Genomic DNA, 19,948 nt, shown 5'->3' on the forward strand with positions numbered 1-19,948 from the left:
GATTCCCCACTATCTTTATCAATACGTATTCTTTCCTGTTGACAAATCAGTGCTGGTTGCAAATAGGGGTCTTTCCCCTTTGTAATTTGAATTTATATCATTCTGATTAGCTTAGTTCATTCTGTTAGTCTTACACCAATTTTTTAAAATTTTCTCCCATGTAAATGCCATTTTAAAAATTATTCCATATTTAAATGATAGAAAAATAGGATAAAATGTTTACTAAAGTAAAAGTACATCTGCAGTGAGTGAGAATTGAAGAGTAGGATGATAATGGGAAACGTGTGTCAGTCCTCCTTTATCATAGACATATTTATTGTAAATTTCTTTCTATGAAGTATGTTTCAATAAAAATGAAATTTTTATTATCTCCAGAACAAGCTCAAAATTAAAAGAGGATGTGAAACTGGAAAAGAAAACTGGATTTTGGGACAGTTTGGTGACCAAGCAAAACATCCAGTCCAGGAAACCAGATGAGATTGAAGGATGGGAACCTCCCCAGATTCCTGCTGATGACAACCTCAGTGATGTAGGAAATACTTTGCATGACCATCCATCTTGGTCTGGCTGGGAAGATGAAACCAAAGGCTCCACAAAATACACAAACCTGGCAAGCTCAGGAAATAGTTCACGGTGGAGCATCAGATCAGCTGGAAGGTTGGTTAGCATTAGGCGGCAAAGCAAAGGTAACCTTACTGATAACTGGGAAGAGCTAGAATGATACAAAGAATATGAAAGGTTCTATAAATGATCATAGGTGACATGAGTCATATATTTCCTCAAACCAAAATCAAAACTGCTTAATATTGCACCTTTTTACAAAACAATATTTTTCAAATTGTCCACTGGTCTTCTCACCTTATCGTAAGTTTTTTCAGTCTTTCTATTTTCTTTGCTGAACTAAGTCAAGCACACACTTCCCCCGTGTTTCACACGTTTACATGCTTACCATCTTTTGAAGAACAAATTTTAATGAATGTATACTGTGGCTGAATATTAATTGCCTTATACTAGAACCTCACTGGTTTGAAGTTCTGGATTATTTGGTTTTTGGACATCCTAACTTCATTTGTTGAAGGCTGTCTTTGTTATGTAAAAGTGCTGATTCATGGCTGACACTGCATTGTTTGAGCTTAATACATTGTTTGCCATGTCCTTCACGTAAACATATGATTCTCACACTGAAACTTCAAAAATCCTGCATTTTCCCAAAGTACTGAATTGTAAAGTAAGCTTGACAAGGTCATATGTTTTCATCTGCTTTCATAGAAACTTCATTGATTAGTAGTATAAGGCTTCTGCATATAGTTTGAGCTATAATTCAGCTAAAACACATTTCCAGTCACTCCAAACCACAGAATTAATGATAACAGCTAAGACCCGTGTTCCCTGAGTCCCTACACTAGATGTCAAAAGTAGCTTCTGTGTGGTTGGATTCCATATTGCTGCAGTGATGTAAGCCAGGGCACATAATAAGGTAACTTACACCACATTCTTGTGCAATTGTTATTAAGCTCAGTTTTCGTATGTACAGTAGGATCCCCTTATACATGGGATCAGTATCCACTAATTCACTTATCCATGGTCCGAAAAATATTAAAAGAAAAATTCCAGATAAAACTATTTTCACATGGATTGCCAGAACCAGCCACTAGAGACTGTGCTATGAATTCCTTTTAGTGAAGAATATACATTTTAGTGAAGACTACACACACACACACACATATATACATATATACATACACACACACATGTGGAGCCTACTCTCATGGATTTTCTTAGCAACTCCTGCATCAAATCAGGCCTGAGTTTCAGAAAATTCAGCTTATGCAGAATCCTCCTCCATCTGTTTAGAGGCCCATCGCTTTTCACCCATTGCTTTTCACCCATTGCTTTCACTTCCTTTATGGCTTTGTTGTGGGATTTTAGTATTCCCTCTCCTTCCCATTTCAGGGTAACAGAATTTAATGTTTTAGCTCTGCTGTGTACAAGGGTTATTTTAGTGTGTGTATTGCCTTTGTGAAGTTTAGCTTTACTGATTGCTGCTATTCTTATTACTAAAAGGAAGCTATGCATTATAGTACACATGGGAAATTGGAAATATAACTTAGGTTTGAGATCCTCCCTGTCCCAAAGTGAGCATTTGCACATTCCATTTTATTTAGAATTCTTTGGTTTATAAAATGAGAGTGATAAATAGGCACTCGAGTTCAGTGTGCCTACAAACCATTGTAACTTGAGAAGAAAGCGTTGCAGTACCTCGTTTGAACAACTTTTTTCCGGTCAACAAGGATACTAGTTTCAGAGATATAAGATCATTTTTGCTGAGTGGGGAACAATCAAATGGTCAGAATAATTGTCCAAGAAAGAAGAACCTCTCAGGATGGCTCCACGTACAAGCCTTCCTGCAGGTCTGGAGACCTAACTGGCTCAGAACAATCTTGCCACAAAACATTATGCCTTTGCTGAAAGGAATCCAGCACTGAGAACATTTGCAAGATGGAAGCAAGTTGTAAGGAACAAAGAGAATCTCAGCGACAGCAGTCGTTGGAGCCATCTTCTCAGCTAACTACTGCACCTGCTGATTGGAAATAAGAAGAAAATATTAAAAGTGCCTTGTTCTAAAAAAGTCCACATTATAAATGCTCAGCTGTTTTAAATGCTTCCTTGCTCTTCCTTTCCTCATGCACCCTTGTTTAATTTCTGTCCTAAAATTCTGTAAAATGTTTAATTCAAATACTAGAATATATCCCTCCCTTAGGTTACAAAATCTTTACTTGACCATTGATACTGAGCCTATATGCTATTGTTTATGCAGTAATCTTATTCAGCAGTGGACAACCAAAAACACAAAGTTCAAGATTTTCTTCCAGCAATCAGCAGTTTTCGAGTGAAACGAACTGTTTTTAACTAGGCAGGGTTTCCATTTTACAGTGTCCCCTTCCTGCATGGTTTATTAGCTTGAATCTTTCCACTGAGTGGGGAGGTGGGCAATTTCTCCTCTGCCTCCCTGCAGCCTTCCTCACACTCTCAATATCTGTTCTGTGCAGGGTTCTGCAGGGAGACTCTGGAGTAGATTTGGGGATGTGAGGCTACCGGGTTGAAAGAGAGAAATGAAACAGCATGCTAGGCAAATTGGATGTGTTCAGTAAACACCCCCCCCCCCAGTCATACTGTAGTGTGGAGGAATAAGAATTTACTACAATCCTATAGTATCTAATATAATTCAGAAATATACACAACTCCAGATTTTTATGGTTTCTTTCAAAAGTGATAATACTTTCCAGAGTCTTTGACTATGCCCAGTCCTTGGTCCCTTCTTACCATCTTACTCACACTAATGAATTCTAATTCAGCAGGACATTGTGACGAGAGACTGGTGCAGGTTACAGGATTTTGAGTTGGAGAACTGCCCTTTCATTTTGTCCAATTAGCCTGTAACTTGGATTTGGATTATTAGCACACCCATCCCTGCTTGATTTTTTGTAAGAGAGATATACTTGAAACCAGTTTCATCTGTGACATTTGGAGGGAGACCTGATAAAGCCTGTAACTCTTAAGAAACTGGACTTTACAGTGATTACGGTGGGAAAACTGAAATCTGTAGCTTTGAAGGGCTGGAATTTGGATGTAACACTCTAATTTAACCTTAATCTGCAAATACACAGATTTGTGTAGGCATGTTACAATCAAAGAGAGTCTAAGTCAATCAGAATTAACCTTTTTTCTTTGAAGATGGTAGAACTTGCCAGTGCTTAATGTCAATTTGGTTATACCTTGGTTTCATCTGTCGTGGAAGTACTTGTAGAATATAGCCATTTGCTTTATGGAAAGATTTCTCTTGTTTACACTTTATGGAGGATCTTCATATGGCAGGTGTAGAAGTGTAGTGTGCTGGCATTGAACTCAGATACAGCAGTGGCAATGAAAGAGACACAGAAGCTCAGGGTTTACCACTTGTGGAAGGTTTTTTGAATACTGTGACAAGTTGAGGAGATGCCTTGCACGTTATACTGTGAAGTGCCTGTACTTTACCTTAATGACTTGTCTTGAGATATCAATCAGTTCTATGTGAAAAAAAAACTTCATACAGTCGTGTTATATTTGGAGAGCTACTAAAGGATAGAGTTACAAAGCTGTAGGTTATTGTAAAACAAATGCCCTGCGTCTTGATCACCTATGCATGGCTAAAGCTGTTGTTGTATAACTGACCATTGGAGCTGAAATGTGATCTTATGCTCAAAAAGCAGAATGGATTTATCTGCTTCTGCAGCACTTTGCAGAAAATGGTTGCCTTTGTTGCTCACAGTTACATGATGGGGCACCCCTTCCTATGTTCTCCACAAGACCTATGGAATATAAGGCCTACCTATCTTGTTTCTTCCTTGTCTGCTGGATGGCGCATACGAGGGTGAACAGTGAAAGTTCTGTAAGGGAGACAATGGCAGACACATGGCTATGCTGGACTCCTTCCCCAGCACTGATATAAGGGGTGTGTGCTGTTTTCTCATTTGATCTTAATACTGTGTGCTGTGGATGGCTTGTCCAGAGATTGGGTCTCAAGTGGGAATTTGAGATATAGGCTGGAATCCTGTTGCATAAGTTATGTCATGCAACTTGGATGATCTCACCAGCTGCGGCCATTTCTGGAGAATTAAACGTTTCTTATTCCCCCCCCCCCCCCCAAGGTTCTGGGGATCCCTAGGGATCCCAATGATGCCAGTGAAGCCTTCAGGAGCCATGGAACAGGGTGGGGATTGAATTAAAGTTGGGAAATCGGCACTGTTGGACCTGGTGGAAGGACAGGGAGCAGTGGTGCTATTTTCCAGCTTTAAATAATCTCCTCCCTCATTTTTCAACTCTGAAGTCTTCCCCAGAATGAAAGGGATCCCCAGAACCTATTGGGGAGAATAGAAAACTTTTAATTTCACTGAAACAGCAGCAGCATGGCAGTGACTGATGACATGATCCATGTTACATTACATAATTTGCAAAGCAGGATTCTGGCTGTATAAAGAATGCCCTGGTTTATTTTAGCTAAGAAAGTGTTTTGTAAACAGGACACAATCCATCCAGAGTTATGCACTTTCTGACCTCATTGTTTTCTATGGTGTTTCAGATGTTTAACTTACACTGAAATCAAGCTGATAGAAGTGTCCTTCACCTTGGTTGGATTGTTCCCAGGTTTTCTTAAAGCATAATGGTTTAATATTAAAACTAGTAATTAAATTTTAATATAATTTATTGTTGTGCTTCTGTAGAATTATTTGTTGGAGAATTTTCTTTTTTGGTCTCCTATTTGTTTAACAAGTATTGAATCCTTCTGTTCTTTAAAATATTGCTACCTAGATTTGTATGAGCCTTTCTTTAAATGGTATTTGTCCTTTTTTCATTGCTTTGTACTTATTTGATTTTATATCTGTTGGTTCTGAAGAAGATACCATTGTGATTGCATTGTAAGATTGCACATGGAATAATCAGTTAGATGATGTGTATGTTGCCTTTTCACTGCATCTATGCAGAATTCTTGGCTTGAAAAAGAAGGTGAAATGCTTTATGTGACTGAAACAGTCACTTAATATTCACATGGTTCCTTTCCTCTATTTTATTAGTTTCACTTGAAAAATATAGTATTTTCACAGATGAATAAAAAAATAAGTTGAAACCAAAATGCCGAATTCCTTCATTTAATTTGGTTATTCTTATGAATGTAAGACCTGCCTCTACAGTCTGTTTTTCACTGAAGTTACCTTGTACAGTGGTGCCCCGCTTTATAATTACCTCGTTAAACGACAAAATTGCTTCACAATGATGTTTTTGTGATCGCTATTGCGATTCCAAAATGATGTTTCAAAGGGCGATTTTCGTTTGACGATGATTGGTTCCCTGCTTCGGGAACTGATTCTTCGCATTATGATGATCTAAAAACAGCTGATTGTTGGGTTTCAAAATGGCCACCCACTGTGCAAAATGGCTCCCCGCTGTTTTTAGGATGGATTTTTCGCTTAACAGGGATCGGAAAATGGCCACCGTATGGAGGATCTTCGCTGAACGCTGAGGTATTTCGCCCATTGGAACGCATTGAACCAGTTTTCAATGTGTTTCAATTGAGTGTTTTTCCTCGCTTGATGATGATTTCGCTCTACAGCAATTTCGCTGGAATGGATTATCCTCGTCAAGCGAGGCACCACTATTAATTTCTTGCTCTTCTTCCACCTCTTTCAATGCCATTGTTTAACAGCAGAGGTAGTAGTAGCAGTAGATATGTTGTGTTGCTCGTTGGTTAAATAAAGTTCTGTTGATTGCCTTTATGTCTGGGCCAGTAGGATATTTTGAAGTCCCCTGCCTGTGGAGTACTTCAGGTCACACACAGGTCCTATGAATTAATGACTTCCAAGAGGCCCTATTAACTATCCTGCTCAGTTCTAATAACCCAATCGCGACAGATTCCTTTGTTGAGTCAATTATTCTCATGTTACCTGTCCCTCTTTTCTTACTGGCTTCTACTTTTCCTATACAATCCTGTCTGGTACCGTTGCCAATGAGCAATCATTTTCCTGTATATTTTGTCCCAACAGTGTACTTTCGCCCAGATTGAAGATTACAGTAGTCATCAGAACAATGAAATACTATGTCACATCCATTTCTTTTTGAACAATCCATAGCCTTTCATAAGCCACAGAGTCAAAAGCTTTACTGCAATAGATAAATCACAAAGAGGGTCTTCTCCTTAAAATTACTTTGGTAATATCTAAGTGTCAATGTATACTTGAAACATGGTACTAGTGCCCCTTCATTTTCTGAAAATAGTTTGAACATCTGGTATCTTTTCTCACTGCCATCTGTCGTAATATCTTCGTTGTAAAGTCTTGAGCATCACTTGGCTTGCTTGGAAAATTAATGCAAAGGTCCTATGCTTACTGCAATTTTTAGTGTCTCGCTTTTTTAAGGTTAGAAATATACAGAACATTTTCATGCTTTGGCACACCGTTTTCCACATCTGTTGGCATATTCGTACTAGGAGTATGAACTCTCCTGTGTAGCTTGAGATAACTCCACTGGTATCTTACTTGTGGTGATTTCTTCCAATTACTTTGAGAGTAGCTTTCACTTCCTAAAGGAATCTGTCAGTCTTGCTTCCCCTTCTGCATAGTCCTTTAGAATACTGCTTCTAGCTTCTTTTTATTTTATGCTGATCAGATAACATATTCTTGCCATGTGGATCTTTCATCTTCCCTTAGTTGAAATTTCTCTGGTTTTATGAACATTATAGAGGAGATATCTTGTTTTTCCTTTTCTGTTGATCTCTTGTATATCTTTGCAATTATTATTATATCTTGTGGTTATGTCTTGTTTCATTCTACATATCTTCTAATTCATGGTCAGTAGAGTAACTCGAATCTGCATGGATTTTAAATTCTTCAATAATGTTTATTTAAATGACACTTTGGTACAATTATTGTACTGTTCTTCAGCTTTAGTCTAATTCTTAATATTACCTGTTCAGGGTCACTATACCACAGTTTGTTCCTGGTCTTGTTTCTACAGAGATGATAGAGTTTCTCTATCTTCTTCCAATTATATATTCATCTGAATTCTGTATTGACCCTCTCATGATGTCTGTGTGTAAAATCCTCCTGCTAGGTTATCAGAAACGTGTTTCAAGTAAACAAATTATTGGTTTCACAGAACTTTATGAGTTGCTCTCCTACTTCATTTCTAACTCGTGGACTGAATCCTACAACAATGTTTTGTTCTGCTTTATTTTCTACATTTGCATTGTGGTCATGTGTAGTCATCCGTAGGAATGGAACTTTATTGTTTTAACGAAAGGGAAAACAAAAACAAAAGTTCTTTCATTTTCATTTTCTTTTGTAGATTTCCAACAGATGGCCCCTTAAACATAAATGACTCATGTTAATGAAAAAGAGGGCTATGAAAGTTTCTCTTTTTGGATTTCCCTCTTTTGTTTAATCTTTCTTTAATCCCTTGTCTGTCAAATTACCTGGCAAATTTTTCATCTAAAAGTGTTGCGAGCACTGCTGTCATCAGCCAATTCAAACATCCAGGAGGGTTTTTTTTGTTGGTTTCCCCCCCCCCCCCAGTACCAGAAAACCTAAATGGGGGAAAACCAAACTAAATGATCCAAAAGAGGCAATCCTTTTTATGTAAAACAAAAGAACAATGCACAAAAAACATAAAAAGTAAAGAAGAACCACTCAAGAAAACAAAAATGAATGTTTTCACTGTGTGCATCCCTGATAATCAGCAATCCCATTTTGGTGTGCAATCAGCTTCCTTTTGGACACTTACATAAAAGCTTTCTGTTTCTACTTCTTGTACAGCATCTGTAGCAGAAGCATAGACATGAATGACTGTTATATTGCTAGGCTGTCCATGACATCTGATTGAGTCTTATTTTGTGGCTTCTGCTATGTCTTCCTTACTATTAGAGCCACATAATTTCTCTGAGTCTGGCATTTCCAGAGTAAAACATATTGTGATAATCTGATTATCTGCAGTATTTATACTCCATTTGTTTAACAATATATAGTTATATATGCCATGCAGCATCAGACTTCTTTCTGTCAACGTCATTTTCACTACTGGAGATGAGTGTACCTTACCTAATTTCAGCATTGGCAATTCCACCAATTTGTTTTGTTTTTCAACCTTACTCTCTGTAAAAGAATTCAAGGTGGCTTACAAATTATTTAAAAACACAAACAGTAAAAGTTAAAAATATAAAAATCACATTATTAAAAATGATTTAAACATAATGTTAAAAGGCAAAAAAAAATCCTGCTAAAGGGGGAAAAAGGATATTTTCCCCCATAAAATCACTTCCTCAACTGCAGTTTTCATACTCAAAGCCCACCAGAAAAGCGAAGTTTTTGTCTGCAGCAGAAGGACAGATAGGAATGGAGCAGACTGGTCTCCTGCGGAGCCACAAAAACCTGGGTGCAGCCATCCTAAAGGTTCACCTGCATTCACGCCAGGCATGCCTGTGAGGGTGGAAATACTGAGAGAAAGGCCTTCGCTGAAGGTCTTAAAACCTGGGGTTGCTTGTATGGAGAGATGCGGTCTCTCCGATAGCCCGGCAACCAGTCATTTGGTGCTTGTTCGAATTCTGCTAGGAAACAGACCAGTAGTGACAGGAGGGATTGTACTAAGGATTTTCTGTTCTCCCTGCAACCAGCTCAGGTCAAGAGTCTAGCTGCAGTATTCTGGACCTGCCAATGTTTCAGAGCACTTTCCGGGGCAAGCCTACTTAATAGCATGTTATGATAACCCATGCCATGTGCCACTCCACCCAGATCAGTTCTGGCTTGTAACAGAATCTAGCCTCCTTTTCTTAGTGTTCTTGGCTTCCTTGAAACACTAAGCACCCTCATATATGCATTTCAGAGGGGGAACTATGTCAAATCAAATTTGCTGAGCCAGGTACCACAAGATTCTTGGCTGGTTTGGGTTGAATGAAATAACAGCTGGCAGAGCATGTTTCATAACCTGCTGTGTCATGCCATTGTGGTAATGAAATGTTGTTTTTGCATACATATTGAAAGTACAACAGGGCCTGGTAACTGGTTGAGTGCCACAGTGCATTAACGGAAAGTATGGTATCAACAGAAAAATGGAAGAGGGTCGGCCATTGAATGCAAGAAGCAGATGTTCTTTTCAGACATATGCTCTGCACACATCCTTTTGCAACACCCATAAGTGGGTAATGGGAGTAAGGCTGTCAGAGCCTGACCTTGGGGACCTCGGGGGAAAGGGCCTAATATATCTGGCATTTCTTTGCAGAAGCTCAAGCGCCTACAAGATACATGGCCTGCAGAGTGACTTGAAAATGAATTCACCATATTATTTATTATCCAAACAACATCAACAAGATCAAAATACAGATAAAGCAAACCTCATGGAAAAACATTATTTTCTCTAAAGGGCTGAAGCCTGTCAGAACAAAGAAGCTTTTACTAGATGTTGATCCTCTTGTTTTTAACCTGACACTAAGTAGAACAACAATCTCAGCCTGCTCAGTTCTGCTCTCTCTGTGTGTGTGTGTGTGCGCTCGTGCGTGCGTGTGTGTGTGTGTGCGCGCGTGCGTGCGTGCGTGTGTGTGTGTGTGTTTAAATCCACCCTCACCTGTTTGTCATCTGAAATTCCCTACCCCATGCCTGGGTTTGTGAAGAGAATGCATTTTAATGGTCCCAGTGGAGGTCTTTATTCCTGGTTTAGGGAGAATTTCGAGAAGTATGGGACAAATTACACCAAGTCTCCTTTGTTGATTTTTTGGTGGATCTGCACCACATCCTTATTTTCAGGTATATAGAAAATGAATTGCATATTATCTAATTACTTTAACAAGGATTAGGAACCAGATCCTCCCTAATTTGGATGCAGCCACTGAGAAGGGCCTTCACACACCATCTTAAGACTTCTGCAGTGGTCTGTTGTTTGGCAGTGCCTTACCTTAGGGCTAAGTTTCCAATGTTTCCCCACAAGCTCCATTCAATGAATTACTTATTTAATGTCAACTAAGTCTTTCACTGTGCGGCTACTGCAAAGCATGGACAGGACAAAGCATAAGGCTTGTGCTGCAGCTGCAAAAAATAACCCTCAAATATTTTTGCTTGGTGCTCTATGAACCACATTGCTCTTTGACCAATTGTTACTGATTAAAATGCAGTAGAGCATGTCTTAAAAATTGGTTGGGTCCAGACATAGTTATACGTAGAGTAGACGCTCTGAAGCAAATGGAGTTGAAGTTACCTATTATTGTAAGTCCATGGCTTTTTTGCAAGTCTGTTCTAAGCACAGCCATGTGAATCCAACCCGTTGTGTGCTTCTTGACCTTTGGAAGCAGAATTGCATTGCAAATGATCAATGGAAGTGTTTCACAATAAGCCTCTTGCAGTCTTAATGCCTGCTTTTGTAAACTGTCTTGTGAAGCCTTTCCTCCTGAAGAGCAGGATAGGGATATCCAAGATGCATTCTTTATTTTAAAACCCCTTCCTCTACACACATAACCCCCCCCCCTTTAGACAGGTTTTGGGTGCACATTTGAGAACTTTCTCCCTGATACAGATTATCCTTAATAGATAAAAGCCTAGGCCAGTGCTTTAGAGAGGCAAGGCAAATTCCATTGCATGAGCATGTTCCCAGGGACAGGTCACACAAAGAGCAACAGTGTAAATAAACATGCAGAGACACAGTGCCTTGCAACGTGTTTTTCTTTGTTATTGTTCATGGCAAATTGAGAAAACAAAGATAGTTTAAACAAAGACCACCTAACTGGGCTTCACAATCCCTTGTGTTTGTTGAAGATTGTTCAGGAACTTTACTTCTCCTCCACTCCCCCAACTTTCCCCTGCTGTGCTTTCTGTGTAGAAGGTAAAACAACAGATTCTTGACAATAAATTGGCAGCCCAGCATATGGCCACCACAACTAACAGGAAAACAAATCAGGCTTCACTTCCCAATAGGAAGTAAACCATTGTTTGATAGGACCTATGTGCTGATTTTCTTCGGATGGAGAAAGCGGCATAAAAGCACAGAGCCGATTGTTAATTCTTTTTCTTCTTCTTCTGCAAAGCACTTAACACTCCTCATGTAAACAAGAGTTATGTAAAATCGTTCCAAGGAAATGTACAAACTGTCTAGGCACTCCAGCATTACCAGTCACTGCATTTTTGATATTTTCAGTTTTTTGTTCTCAGCCACATATTGGACTTGGGGGGGGGGGAACAGAAGGAAGCTGTGTGGTCATTACACAATACAAATGTAGAAGAATGCAACATCTTTATTTGACCACTTGAAAAATGAAACAATGGATGCAAGCTTTTGCGGATTAAAAATCCTTTCCTCAGGCTTGCATTGGTAACTTATGGGTATGACTATCCCAAAAATTCATGGCTAAAGCCGCCAGCCGTTATTCTTCTCTTAAGGTGAGATTAAAGGTGGTTACAGGCAGGTTTTGGGAGGTGTGGTATAATGCTTCCCTCTGGCGCCCTGTGAGTGGAAATCTCTACAGTACTCAGTATTTAGACAGAGGCAATCCATCATGCTGTGTAACCCCTCCTCCCTCATTGCCTGTTTTTGGAGCACAAGTTTCCTTTTCGCCTGGGGGTGAATAAAAGACCACACGTGGACATAGGAATCTCCATCAGAATACTGGGGCGAATGTTGGTTTATTTGTGCTTTCTGTGTTGGAAGGAATTGGGTGAGGGTATGTGAGGAATAAAAACTTCAGTTTCTGCCTGTGTGTTCATGTGTTTGAGACCCTACCTTTTCTTGAGGGATGGAGTGGGGATTAGACTAATGGTCCATTTATCTCTGCCTTCTGAGTCTGACACATACAGTTATCTAATTACTGCCATGAGGACCATGTTACCAAAGAGGAGAGTACTTCTAGCCAAAGCTTTTATCGCACTGTTGTCTTTTGCTTACTGAATTTTACAAGGACTTTACCTTGTTTTCCCCACATATAATACGCCTCCTTTTCCTGTTGCTTTTTTTTTTGCCAGCAGAACTTCTTTAAGGAGGGAAAAAACAGAAGAGCTGCAGCACAGTGCCTTCTGATTTCTAACCTGAGGGGCCCTCTCTCTGGAAACACCCAAACTCGGAGCATGTCCAGAGACAGGCATTTGTTCCCATTTTGTGTGTTGCTGGGGCTGATTGATCCACTCCTATTTCCCAACACCCACACGACAAGCAGACCCATTTTGCTCTGATTTACCCCAGGATATTCCTAATCCACACGTGGATTGATGCATTCCATTCTAGGCCACTCCCAGCATGTGTGGTCGCTGGGGACCAGCTAAAATGGAGCCTTCCAGCTGTCAAAGCTGCCGAGGCTCCTTCTGGTTTGAATTTCTGGTGCTGTGAAGTGCTTAATAAATGGGCCACTTCAGGATATTGGCAGACTGAACACTTCGGAGAGCAAAGAAAGACACCTTGGGGGTTTTTCCCTTCTTTTTCTTCATGGGGAGCATGTCTGTTGTGTGCAAGAGAGGCGGAAAAGGTGAGCATAACTGGAAGGCAACGTGTGAATGGAGAGGTGGGTCTGCAGCAGACCGTTAACAGCCCGTTTTGTTTTTCTATGGACACCGAGATCCTGTTGGGAAGGTCTCTTCAGATGCGCACACACACACACCCTTTTTGACCTGCTTTGCACCCTCCAAGCAACCCCCATCTCTTCTTCATTTTTTGTGTGTGGACAATACAAAGTACAAAAGGAGGAATCGCTTTCATCTCCACTGGCAAGGTTGGGGGGCAGTGGGGGATTGCATACACCCCTTCTCCGCGTGACCCACTCCGTTATCTCCTCTAACTCAGTGAAGCCAAATGGGAGCGCAAAAGGAGTGGTGGCGGCAAGAGTCTGCTTTGGGTTGGCTGCTTTTTCTCCCTTGAACCACCACATGTAGGCTGCCTGTCTCTCGTTACACCATTGGGAGGCGAGGATTGCACCAAAAGGCATACCACTCCTCTCTCCCAGATCTCAACTGACCCTATTTAGACCCCACCAAAAGGGTCAGTCTGGACATGCCCTCGCTCACCCAGTTCTTCGGCTCAAACAAACCTGAAGGAAGGCCTGTCAGGCAACTGTAGGGTGGAGTGCAACAAGATTGGGCTAGGAAAGGTCAGAAGAGGTGTGGAACTCTTCCGCCCCTCCCCCAAACTCTAGTAATTATACTTACAAATAAACCTCGGACAAAAATTCCTTTTTTAAGAGTGAAAAATAACCCCTGTAAGAAGAAAAGGTGTTTTTAAATACAGTAATAGCAGTTTGGAGTGGAAAAGCTTAATTTGGGGAGAAGTTCAGCTTCCCTCTCCTGCCTCCTGTCAAATGACTGTGGCTCTGATGGGAAAAGTTTGTGGCCTGAGCAGCGGTCACAACATCCAAGACTTAATTTACGAGTGTTCATTGTTAGCACAAGTTTTACAAGACTGTTTTAAGAGCATTTCTTTTTGTTCTGTCCAAAACGCTGGATAAGTGATTTTTGTGTTGCAAGCGAGCACTTTGGCACAATTGCTGGAAGTCATGTGGACACTAATCATCTGACCCACCCACTCATCTCCGCATTCCTCTAGCTTCAGGGGCCCCCGTCTCAACTGGGGCTGCTTTTACATGCCTTGGGGAAATGCCCTTTTTTCCTGACATTTTCTAAAAATCCACTGTTAACATGGGACAGCAACACACACACACACACACACCCCTGAGCTCTTAGTGATGAATACCATAGGCTGGAAAAACTAGCAGCAGCCCCCAACCACTACTCCAGAAGTGACAAGTGTGTTAATGTAAGGTGCCCAAAGTTCCACCCCCACATTCTTCTGTTACAGGATCCCAGGAAGTTGTTCTCGGCAAAAGATGTTTGTCTTAGTACTTTGGAGCTTTACATTAGCCATCAGTTATATGGTGTATCATATATATAATATTGTATTGTATTGGCCAGAATCCAGTTGGTGATTTACACTTGCCTAAGTGAAACTGTGTAAGTTGGGATACTGAATGTGGTGCAGTGGATAGAGTGGTGGACTTCAAACTCAAGAGACCTGGTTTTGAATCCCCACTTACCAATAGAAACTCATGGGTTTTGTGTGTGTGTGTGCGTGTGTGTGTGTGTGTGCGCGCGCGCATGCAGAATTGATACAATCACACCTTAAATATCCCACTTTAAAAGTCCTGTTAGGGTCGCTGTATGTTGCTTCTGAGTTTATTTACTTAATTTTTTACTCTGCCCATCTAGTGGCCGGGCCACTACTCTCGGTGGTTTACAGTATCACACCATTCACATAAATAAAATTCAATATTAAAGATCAACTTAAAATAGCAAACAAAAAAGTCCAATCTCATAGTAACTATTAAATGCCAAATAACAGATGATGGTGGCAGAAGAGAAATGTAACGTGTGTGTGTGGAGGTTTTAATCTGGGTAAGGCCAAGAAAAGCCTGCGCAAAAAGCCATGTCTTCAAAGCTGAGGAGCTAATTGCACCTCAACCAGGAGAGAGTTCCACAATGAAGGGGCCACCACAGAGAAGGCCTAATTCCTCGTTGTTCATTTCTGGGCCTCCCTCAAGACAGCCACCTATAACATTCTGGATTGAGATGTGTGGGTGGGACAGGAGATCATTCTGAGGGAGAGTTGGCAGCACACACAAGTGACACTGTGTAAGTTATAGCAGCAAATTGCCACTCATTATGAAGGTTCCATTTGCCTTCCTGGGCACACATACACCCCTCCTGCCCATGGAGCCAATGCCATGGAAAGCAAGCAGGACATCATTAATGAGCAGTAATTTGCTGCCAACACTCCCATGGTTTTCCTTACACAAACATAAATGGACAATAGGATTCTGGCCAGTATTATATTACATGAAGCATCCATTACCGATTCAGTTGTTAAATAAGCCTGAGAGCACCACTGCCAGTCAGAAGAGATCATAATGGACAAAATGTTTTCATAGGAAAGGGTTCTGAACAGGTTCAGAACGGCATACAAAGAGAGGAAGAACAGCAGCAATGCAGCCAGACTGGAAAAAGCCTCTCGGCTTCAACCCCTCTGCCAACACGACAAAGGTCAAAATGGCTGAGGAATGCCCAGAGCCCAAAGACAGATGTGCACGGGAATGCAGTCAAGCAAGCTCCCATTCCTACACCTTAAAACCTGTTCCCAGGCACAGGTCCCACTGCTCCACAAATAGGTAAGACTAGAGAGTGTGGGGTGGAAGAGTCAAGGGGCTGCCTTGTCCTCTGCAGGCCATCTCCATCTCATAGAGCAAACCATTTTCTCACTCTTGGCAACAAAGGAGGACATGCAGCCTTTATAGGCGACTGATGGCATCCTTCCAAGCCCCGTAAGTCTCGGAAACCACTGGTCCCTAGAGCCATTATTATACACAACATCTTAACTTTGTTTAATAAGAATCCATTTCCACAGCATGATGAGCAACTCGCAGGCAGAACTTTGATGCATTTACAACGAGAAAAGCTTGTTTCTTCACTCACGCATGCTCTGAGCTTGACTTTACACCTCTCTCCCCCGCCTGCTACCCCCACTTCCATTGTGTATTTAGACTTTCTCACAAGTCTAAGAAGATGATTTGTGCCCTATGCTACCAGACACAGGAGGTGGTGTGCATGTATGAAAACATAACTCTAACATTTTCTACAGAACACATTCCTTTTTTTCCTTTTAAATGGAAAAGTCAAATCTGTGCTGAGAGAAAAAAAAAAGTGTGGGCCATCTGTCACTGTGTCCTGCTCCTTTTAATTTTTTTTTTAAAATTCTCTGCTTTAATGACAGCTACGGGATACTGTTTTCCTTGCATGTTCTGGACATATTATGAAAATATGATCCTGACAGAATCCAAGCAAACCACATATATTGTAACCACCAGGGATGGTATGGCTGTTAGAATTGCAAAGGGAAATTCCAAGAGATGACCTGCAATGCCTCCAATCCACAACTGGAGATGTTCTCTGTGAGTGTGTGTCCAACTGGGGGGGAAAGAACTCTAAATACTAGTTAAAAGATAAAAACATGATTTATTTGTATACAAAATTAGGTCCCAAACACACTATAGTACATAAGGTAAGGCCTGCTTTTATCTGTACATAATTGAATAATTGAAATGATTAAAACTTTAAGAATACCCTGTCAAATCATTTTGAATTTTCTCTGCTATGAGTTCTACTCCTTCCCTCCTCCATATCGGCAGAATACCTAAATCCAGTATCAGTCGCAAATCAAGTATATCCAATGAATCACCGGATCTTTCTTCAATGTTTACTTGCCAAACTCCCTCATTCAACAGATTTATTCTAGGTGGGGCTAACAACTGGAGTTAGCCCCATGATAGCAACTTCAAAGAGAATGCTTATCAATTCAACCTATGTTCATCATGTGCAGAGACAATTAAAGCACTTCCATAGCAGAAGCTCAACAGGCATCACATAGGCCTGATGTTGTAAAGCCCTGTATCAAAATCCTCGTGTCATTGTTAACATTTAGGATTAAACGCACAAAACATGTAAACCAATGGGATTACCATCAGAACATTCTATCTTGCTTCAGCAGACAAGAATTAACAGTTCACATTATTTAGGACACTGTTGAGGAGGAATGACATAATTAATAAAATAGATTTTAAGAAAAATAAGTATTCTGAACAATGTATTTACAAAATGGAACTGGCTTCTTTCATTCTTACACACACCAGGAATGCACAACTGCATCTGACCAACATGCAACAATCACAGTCAAAACGATTATATAGAAAGAAGCCCAAAGCGCAACCTTCTGAATATATGCCAGGCGGAGGCCACAGCGTACATCTGGAACAGGAAGCCAAAAGACAAGGCTTGAATCCACAAGTCGTGTTTGGTCGCTTCAATGAAATAGCCTGCTTGTCCCAACATCACATTTTATAGCAGTGGTCCCTAACCTTTTTTGGACCACGGACTGGTGGGGGGAGGCAGGCTCCATGCACAGGGGGGCAGGGGCACCCCTGCACTTGCAGGGTGCATGTTGCACTTGTGTGCAAGCGCAACACGCCCACTGTGTGGACTGCGGGGCAGAGATCTGTCTCCGCAGCCCAGTTCTGGAAAGCCCGTGGACCAGGGGTTGGAGACGCCTGCTTTATAGGACATACTGTAGTGTTGGATAGATAAATGTTCCAAAGTTTGTCACTTTCCAGTGGTTTTTTCCCCCCTGTAGAACTCACCCTGCCCCATTGTGCATCTTCCCCTGCAGAATGAACCTTTTTTCAGTTTTCCTTCTGCTAACTTAACATCTTACTGTATGTGCTGCTGGGTCAATATTTTTTTCCTTCTGATCCCATTACGTCCCTTTTCAACTACAAAGCACGTTCATAGAAATATTGCACAAAAAGCATTATACGTTACAAGTGCATGAGTATGCAAAAAAGGAAGGGTAAAAAAAACCCCACACACACACAATTAAAATTTGAAGAGGTCTATGAAGTGCTGAGGAGACACCGACACGAAGCAGCTGTTGGGATCGTTGGCTGTGCAAGGATGTCCTGTGTCCTAAAAGAAATGAAGGGCATAGTTATTTTTCTGCATACACAGAAAGCTGATTGCTAGTGATAAAGCAGAATCTAAAGCCAGAGGTTTATTTATATATAGTAGCAGCGTTGAGCTAAAAGTGCCTCTCCTTCAAGGTCTCTTGCTTCTATTTTTAAACAATGTCTGAAACAAGGCCAAAAGACTCGGGGAGTTCTATGAAGGACCCAAAGACCAACACTTCCCTACGAAGAGAGCTCTAACCTCAACAAATACAGGAAACCGCTGTCTTGCTAAGCCAGACTCCCAGCCTCGTCTTCTCCATCGCGATTGACACCGGGTCCCTCAAAAAGAAATAGGCAATGCACAACTTGCCGGCTGCATACAGCCCTTCAGGGCACCTCAAAACACTCAGAACACACCAGCAACTCATGCCACCAAATTCTCATGGCAAACTTGGCTTCCATCAGGCATTCTGCTTGCTTTCAATAGCTTTCAATAGCTTACACTGGTCTGCTACATTGAGAAGACCCTATTTTGCAGCCGTTTCCCATCAACATGTTATAGCAAACACAACACACCATTTAAATCAAGCAAAATGCAGTGGTACCTCGCAAGATGACGACCCCGCTAAATGACTAATCTGCATAACAATGACTTTTTACAATCGCTATAGCGATTCGCAAAACAGCCATTCCAATGGGAGATTTCCACTTGACGACGATTTGGTCTGTGCTTCGTGAACCATTTGTCCACAAGACGATTTTTACACCTGATCGTCGGCTTCGCAAAATGGCTGCCCTCCGTTTTCCAGACCCATGCTTCACAGGGCAGCCATTATTACAGCTGATTGGCGCTCGCAAAATGGCTTCCCTATGGGTATTTTCCCCATTGGAACACATTAAACGGATTTCAATGCATTCCAATGGGGAAACGGATTTAGCATGACGACAATTTCACTAAACAGTGATTTCAATGGGATGGATTATCATCGTCATGAGGGGTACCACTGTGTTTCCTTTAAATTGGATTTACCAAGTGTGCTGCCAGAACCCAGCCACATGATAATGTCACTGATTTTCACCAATACACTGCCTACGGTATGGCAGTTCCCAGAAGTCTGTGTTTATATGTGTGTGTGACAAAATTGGCTCCTGACTCTGCCAAGGAAGCCCAATCTGGCCCACAGTTTTAGGGTCTTCCCAACCATACCTAGAGGTGCCAAGGATGGTGTGCACAACCTCCCGTATGCAAAGCACATGGTCTACCACTGAGCCCAGCCCTTCTCGAAAGGGCGTGTACATATTTTGTGACACTTACTTTCCTTCTGATTGTTTATTTCACCTATGTCACGTCCTCACACCCAGACAAAACACTACAATCCTGGTGAGTACAGTTCCTGCCTCTGAAAGAGGCCTAAAAGCTTCCTTGCAATACCTCCCTATAGAAGCACATCTGCAAAGCAGCAGCTCGACAAAACACACCCGACTAGGGCTGTTTCCTAGTAGCAATGCACATAAGCATGGGAGCCCACATGTTAAGCTTCCACGGTGGTCGGAATCAAGGGTTATAAAGAGAGGCACAGTGGATCAGAACTGTGGCCAATCTAGTCCAGCTTTCTGCCCTAAACCAGAGGGAAGGCATCAGCACAAAACCCTTTGCCACGAACTGGTGCCCACCTCCATGGCCAAGACTTCTGTTTGTCTACACAATTCTCCAAACAGAGAACAGCATCTTCACTGGAAGAATGAAGCATCCTGACAAGACAATTTCTCTCTTCCACACAAAGATCAGACCCCCTGCTGAAGGACTGAAAGCATAAACAACAGTCTGAGGGGAAGACAGTGTGCTGTTCATTATCCCAGGACAGGGAATGAATATTGAGGTCTGAGTTTGGGAAGGTCTGCTGAGTTTTA

The 19,948-nt window shown here is 41.3% G+C and overlaps 2 protein-coding genes across 7 annotated transcripts in view; one reads left to right on the forward strand and one right to left on the reverse strand.

The window, feature by feature from the left end:
- TDRP (testis development related protein) overlaps nt 1–5,671 on the forward strand; it is a 46,811-nt gene extending 41,140 nt beyond the window's left edge. For all 3 annotated transcript variants that reach the window (XM_020782631.3, XM_020782632.3, XM_020782633.3), the window contains one exon: nt 376–5,671. In XM_020782631.3, the coding sequence (XP_020638290.3) occupies nt 376–721 (346 nt within the window). In that variant the 3' untranslated portion in view covers nt 722–5,671. The remainder of the gene's footprint in view (nt 1–375) is intronic.
- A 10,862-nt stretch (nt 5,672–16,533) lies between these two features.
- FBXO25 (F-box protein 25) overlaps nt 16,534–19,948 on the reverse strand; it is a 42,282-nt gene continuing 38,867 nt past the window's right edge. For all 4 annotated transcript variants that reach the window (XM_020782630.3, XM_020782629.3, XM_073000845.2 and 1 more), the window contains one exon: nt 16,534–18,056. In XM_020782630.3, the coding sequence (XP_020638289.1) occupies nt 17,967–18,056 (90 nt within the window). In that variant the 3' untranslated portion in view covers nt 16,534–17,966. The remainder of the gene's footprint in view (nt 18,057–19,948) is intronic.

Source organism: Pogona vitticeps, chromosome 1, assembly GCF_051106095.1.
Source record: "Pogona vitticeps strain Pit_001003342236 chromosome 1, PviZW2.1, whole genome shotgun sequence".
Taxonomy (NCBI): Eukaryota; Metazoa; Chordata; class Lepidosauria; order Squamata; family Agamidae; genus Pogona; species Pogona vitticeps.